The sequence below is a fragment of the Tasmannia lanceolata genome, unplaced genomic scaffold, assembly GCF_043159265.1.
Source record: "Tasmannia lanceolata isolate RefF3 unplaced genomic scaffold, GAP_Taslan_0.1 ptg000013l, whole genome shotgun sequence".
NCBI classification, from domain to species: domain Eukaryota; kingdom Viridiplantae; phylum Streptophyta; class Magnoliopsida; order Canellales; family Winteraceae; genus Tasmannia; species Tasmannia lanceolata.
In genome coordinates, this window is record NW_027518690.1 from 45,342,876 (window position 1) to 45,349,799 (window position 6,924).

Here is a 6,924-nt window from a genome sequence, read left to right on the forward strand (position 1 = left end):
AAAGAAAAAAATCTATCCTTAGAAGCAATATCTAAGGAAAGGTGAATATACTTTGTGCTTCCATATTTCCAATGATGTACAAAGTCTTAAAACATTGCCAAAAGTCTCTAAACATTAACAAAACACATGTAAACTTACATTTCCAATGTACTCGATTCCCAGTCGGTCTAGATATTTATCCGAAGAAGATAGATGTATACATGCATACCTAACCCTAACACAACACAGCTTGAAAGCGGGGTCTTTCATCTTGTTTGGTAAGATTGCAACGTGATCAACTAACTCTACCGAGGAACCCCTATCTGTTGTCTTGTTATCAAAACCCTTCATTTATATCTTCTAGGTGGCTGCTCTCTCATGCAACAGCCAGTAGCAAAATGCAGCGTTTCCACAGAAGTCCCTATCAAATCCCTATAAATATAGTGTCCTTCCACTCTTAAATATCTTATAATTATAAATTTTGTAATAGCTATTAAATATGCAGTACAATTAAATTTCTTTTTAACTACTAAAATCCATATAGAAGTTCCTTGTAATCAAGGTTTTAAATTTCGGCTGAAATTTCGGCAAAACTTTTGATAAAATATTAATTTTTATTGCTTTAGGGCCCGTTTGGATATCTCTCATTTTGTATTTGGATTTGGAATTGAGTTTCGAATACAAATTGAATAGATCCGACAGCTCATGTAGAGGGAGACAGAGAGGGAAGGGGGTAGTTCCTAGTGGAGGGGGGAGGTTGAGGAGCAAAGAGGGTGAAGGAAATTGCCAGATCTGTGGATTTCCAATTTCTTATTTACACAGCAAACTTAGAAATCGGATTTTTTTCACTGTCAGTTACTTGAATTAGAAATCCAACAATTTGATCCGATCTAAATTACAATGCAAAAAGGGCTACAAATGTGAGAAATCCAAATCAAAATATTCTTGGCATCCAAACGGGCCCTTACAGAATTCCAGCCGAAATTTCGGCCCCAATAAAATGACATTTCGAGCGCCTTTACCAAATTTCAGCCGAAATTTCAGGATTTCGGCAATTTCGGCGAGGATCGAAATTACCCCTGAAACCGAAATTTAAAACCTTGCTTGTAATAATATTTATAAGGTTTCTAAGAAACTTGGGCCACACTAGTTTTTCTAGTAGGAACTCTTGTGAGTAACTCCTGTTTCGATTGCAAGAAAAGCATTTCTACTGAAAAAAATTTACCAGATTGTTTTTTTCTTTTTACAGTTTAGAGGGAAATGATATGATTATGGTTATTTTAGAGGGATGTTATTATAAATTAAAGGTACAACTAAGCTAAGGTTTTAAATTTCGGTCGAAATCCAAAATTTCAGACCGAAATTCCAAAACCCGAAACGTTCCGAAACCGAAATTGCAGAAATTTACCAAATTCCGGCGAAATTCTTGATAAAATATTAATTTTTATTCCTTCACAAAATTTCATCTGAAATTACTGAAATTTCAGCCCAAGACAACGACATTTCGAGCGCTCCTACCGAATTTCGGGATTTGGGCTAAAATTTCAGTTTCGGTGAGGACCGAAATTTACAACCTTGCATCTAAGTTAAAAATAAAGATGGTTGGTTCGGGTTATCTTTTTTCATGTGTAAAAATGTAAGAAATTTTAGAAATATTTTTCCATTCCAAGCCTTTCCTGAAAATTCCTGCAATCCAAAAAAGTCCTTAGTAAAATATTTTCCATTATTTTTTATAGTGATGTGTCTAAATCATTAGATAGTCTGCACTCTGTACCCTCCAAAAAGTGCCCCCATGCGGTGATCTTAAACCTTCCATTTGTGTATGTTTCTAATACCCATTTATGTGGTCCCAACTCCCAGTGTCCTTTTTAATTGTCTATGTAGTTCATGCCCACTCATCAATAACAAGAGCAAAATGCTAACATGAAGGGTCCCCATAGCAAAAACCCGCCACAACGGCACCCCATTGGACCCACCTCACCAATGTGCATTTATTATTCCTTCTACATTTTGAAGTGCTATTATAAATGTGAATCGAGGATCGAATGGGGTGCCTTTGTTAGAATTTTTTCTGGAAAAAAATTATTGGATATCTTTTCTTGGTAATTGATATATTCGACCCTTTTTTCTTTCCAGGCCACCCCCTTTGTTGTATTTATGACCAAGGTTTTAAATTTCGAACAAATTTCGTTCCGAAATTTAGGGTTTCGGTCGTTACCGAAAGCGAAATTGATAATACTCGAAACATTAATTTATTTCGGCTGAAATTTAAGGGATTTCACCCAAAAAACTCGATTTTTGATAATTATTTAATATTTCCAGAAATTTCGGTTGAAATTATTTGGGAGAAAAAATAGCCGTTCTTTTGATTTCGGCTGATTTACGCAAAAATTTCAAAATTTCAGTTTTGGTGAGGACAGAAACGCATTTCGAAACCGAAATTTAAAACCTTTTTTTATGACAACTATTTTCACACTAGAAGGGGGCGGCATGGGGAAGAAAGAAGAAAGGGCGGCGAATATATCATTTCTATATTCAATATTTTGTAAACTCATTTTTCATAGATTTTATTTTCCAAACTTAAAAATTTTCTCAAATTCAAGGTAAACCATATCTCTCTCTCTCTCTCTACTTCAGCCATGACGCCTACGGGTAGCGAGAGACCATTATCTCTTCGGGAGGGGAAAATGCCGACTTCAGCCATGACGCCTGCTGGTCGTTTAAAGACCATTATCTCTTCATGAGGGGAAAATGAGAAGTTTGATTTTTATTTAAAATGGAGTTTAGGAAGTTCATACAAATTGCTAGTCTTCTTCCCACGTGGTATTGTTTGTGGGTCAAGCAACAACACATGGCAATTTTTCTTCATACTATCATATATTTAACCAGTTTCTATGAATACGAATGTACTTTCTCATTCTATTGAAACTTCTCAATCGCCCTTACAATTTTCGGATCGTTGTAAATTAAGGACTGCTTGAAATGGAGGGTCAAAGACGGAAAAGACTACATATTCAACAAACAATAAAAATGCATTGAATGAATGTGTTATGAACATCTAGTTGGCTTGAAATTTTGACCGTGTGATTTAAATGGCCCCACCAAATCGATAGTACAGATCATCAAATCCGTCAGCCATGTGAAAATCATGATGTTGATACTACGGCAATGTGGATGGCTGATGATCCCACCCCTCCAATCTGTACAGGTTTCCATAATATCCTGTATAGATCGGAGGGTTGGGATCATCCTATAGAAATTATTATTTTTACGATGTGCCCCATCACATGGACGGTTTGGATCATCCCATAGTGTGGTCCGTACAGTACTTTTCTCCAAGTCAAGTTATTATCAAACCAAAAATGCTAAATACATGTGGTTTTAGGCTCCAAGCAGCCATACTTTTTTCGGCTGGATGTTGCATGTGAGAGCGTCAGATGAATTAAGTGAATAAGACAAAATCTGCTAAAAGTGAGCCTAAATTGGCTGCTCTCAGATGCAGACTTTAATCGCTTTTTAAAGTCGACTCACGTTACAGTGGTGCGAATTATCCTACAAGGGTGCGAATTTATCATTGCCCTAGCCCCTAGCGTAAATTCCAAATCGGTTTCAAGATGAAACAAGGCAGAAAGATGAATAAGATGAAAACATAAAAAATGGCGACAGAAAGGTAAAATAAGATGAAATAACCAGCAGGTGGCGGTTTGGAACAGCTACACGACAAACTGCAACCGGTAAGAAAGCTGCAAAAGTAACAAAAAACAAAGGGTAATGATAAATTCGCAGGCCCTGAAGGATAATTCGCGTCCCTGATAACGTGATTTGGCGTAAAAAAGCGTCAAAGTCTGCCCGAAATTCAGGTTATAGGGGTGCGAATTATCCTAAAGGGGGTGCGAATTTATCATATATCCAAAAGTACTCGCCTGAAACCGATGCCTAACTGGATGTGGGCCCCATCTGTTCCCAGCCGCCTTTTAGAACTCTCCACCACTTTAATTTTTTAAAACTATGACCAATGATAGATGCAAGGGCTCCCTTGTATCTATCATTCCTCATTATACTACAAAGATAGAAAAGAAAACCAACACTCTATCTATCCATGTCTCCTCGTTCTGATTTTACGTTTAGCTATTCTTCCCTCTTTCCGAATCTTATGTTTGAATTGGGCCCTGACTTAGAAAGTTCTTTGTTTTGAACGGGAAAAATGAGCAAATTCCTAACCTTGGTTCCATTCATTCCAATCCCAAGACTTTCTTTCTATTCCAGATAGGTCAGAAAAATCTCGCTCCCCTCATCGCCTCTGACATTCTAACTATATTCAAATTTTACTAGAAACTTCTCAACGACCATTCAAATTCCACTATATATAGAACCAAAGCTTATATTTCCATTTCATGTATCCAACAAGAGAAAGAAAAACAATACAGAGGAGAGAAATTCAAAGCTATTCAACCAACTTCTTCATTTCTCTTTCCCAAAGCGAAGAAGCCAGAGAATTGGGTAAGAAGACGAATACAAAAGGCCAAGTGTTCCCACGTTTAAAGGGAGACAAACCCGTGAGCTATATACCTAATGGGTACCATCTGGTGCACGTTAGCATTAGCCACTCCTTATCTCATTTCTCTCTTAGCTTTCTTCATTCTCTTAGAACAGCTTAGATACCTTAGAAAAAAACGCTCTCTGCCAGGTCCTTCTTTAGTCTTTCCCTTCCTGGGCAGTGCAATTTCCATGGTCAAAGACCCCACAAAATTCTGGGAACTCCAAGCCTCCATAGCAAAATCCACCCCTCAAGGACTCTCTGCCAACTACTTAATCGGTAACTTCATTCTCTTCATACGTAGCACAGACCTCTCCCATAAGATCTTTGCTAACGTGCGCCCTGATGCATTTCAAGTTATAGGACACCCATTTGGAAAAAAACTCTTTGGAAAACACAATCTAATCTACATGTTTGGTCAAACCCACAAAGATCTCCGTCGTAGAATCGCACCCAATTTCACACCCAAAGCTCTCTCCACATACCTCTCTCTCCAACAAAAAATCATCATAAACCACCTCAAAAAATGGGAAAAACTCTCTTCAAAAATTCAAAATCCCATTGCACTTCGTATCCTCTGCCGTGATATGAACATAGAGACTTCTCAAACAGTCTTTGTTGGGCCTTATCTGAGATCAGAACAACTTGAAAACTTCAAAAAAGACTATAATTTCTTCAACGTGGGGTTAATGTCATTACCAGTAGATTTACCAGGATTCGCTTTCCGCTCAGCTCGGCTGGCCGTTAACCGGCTAGTCGAAACCCTAGCGGGGTGCGCGGCTGAAGCCAAAGACAACATTCGAGCCGGGGTCGAACCCTCATGCCTAATTGATTTCTGGATGGAAGATACAGTAAAAGAGATAGATTCAGCCTCTGCAGCCGGTTTACCGGAACCCTATCACTCCGGCAATATCGAGATCGGCGGCCATCTATTCGACTTCCTATTCGCAGCCCAAGATGCATCCACGTCTTCCTTGCTCTGGGCAATTACGCTTTTAGAATCTCATCCGGCCGTTCTTTCCAGGGTTCGAGATGAGGTGGCCGGAATTTGGTCACCGGAATCTGACACACTTATAACGATGGAACAGATGAGGGAGATGAAGTACACGGAAGCGGTGGCGAGGGAGGTCGTCAGATTCCGGCCACCGGCGACACTTGTTCCTCATATAGCAATGGAGGATTTTCCGTTAACGGAATCTTACTCCGTTCCGAAAGGGACTCTTGTTTTCCCGTCTTTGTTTGAGTCGTCGTTTCAGGGTTTTAAGGACTCGGACCGGTTTGACCCGGACCGGTTTATGCCGGACCGGAATGAGGATCAGTTATATAGGAGGAACTTCTTGGCTTTTGGTGCTGGGGCCCACCAGTGTGTGGGCCAACGTTATGCTCTCAATCACCTCGCGCTTTTCATTGCCTTGTTCGTGTCGTTATTGGATTTTAAAAGGTATAAAACGGACGGCTGTGATGAGATCTCATACGTGCCCACGATCGCTCCTAAAGACGATTGTCTCGTTCATCTCTCTCGTAGGTGTGAACGTTACCCTTCCTTGTAGGGTATTTATTTTTTTTACTTTTCTACCCCGCAGAGGGGTAGAATGGGGAAATCGAATTTTGCGTGAAATGGTAAGTATTTGGAATTAGGGTGTGTCAAGCTGTATAGATTGATGTAAGGATTCTTTCTCCTCCCTCCTCTCTCTCGCTGTCTTAAATTTGTATTGATTTTTGCATTGATGTCAGTCTGAAAAAAGAAAGCCAATAAATGTATTTGAATTTGTTTTTGAATTTGAAAGATGAACGGTTGGTGTTGTAGCTTGCATGTTAAACTACTGTGGGGTCCGGCATATCTAAATTTAACAAGGGCACATGTGCTTCTGATTAGGACAGAGGCCTTTTGGTATGGGTGATTTGGACTCTTCTTTTGTTGGTACCCAATTTCCAAATCCCGTCAAAAAAAAAACAGTCAAAGAGGGGGGGTGGGCTAGGGAAGAAAAGGGGGCGATTAAAGTGGACAGCTAACCTCAGTGGTAAGGTGGATAGGTCAAGTTCAAAAAGAAAAGGTACAAAAACCTCAAAATTTTTTTATCATATTACCAGTTATGTGATAAGGGATCCACATCAACGTCCATGTCATATAGCCTTCACAACAACAACCTCTGTTTGTTTATAATTTATCTCATTCATAAGAGGATATGAATCATGCCTTCTTGCACCCCTTTTAGTGATGAAAACCTTAGTTTCCATTTTACTAACATAGAGAGAATGATATAAAAAAAGATGAGCCCTCTTAATAATGACAATCGATATCGCAAGGACTCTGCGTGTCTTCCTAAAAATTATTGGTGAGGTTAGACAACTCATTTCCCACTCTCTTCATTACCGTGAGAGAACAAGCGAAATCAATTTCATGATCA

At 39.1% G+C, this 6,924-nt stretch overlaps 1 protein-coding gene across 1 annotated transcript; it reads left to right on the forward strand.

Annotated features, from left to right (window-relative positions):
* The first annotated feature begins 4,146 nt into the window (after positions 1-4,146).
* On the forward strand, positions 4,147-6,322 carry LOC143889249 (cytochrome P450 710A11-like). Its single transcript, XM_077393421.1, has one exon. It carries the CDS (start codon positions 4,552-4,554, stop codon positions 6,064-6,066), a length of 1,515 nt encoding a protein of 504 aa, XP_077249536.1. The 5' UTR covers positions 4,147-4,551; the 3' UTR covers positions 6,067-6,322.
* Positions 6,323-6,924: the final 602 nt, after the last annotated feature.

Bases quoted from the DNA above. Each gene is read 5' to 3' on its own strand.
- LOC143889249 (XM_077393421.1), top strand. From the start codon at position 4,552: ATGGGTACCATCTGGTGCACGTTAGCATTAGCCACTCCTTATCTCATT.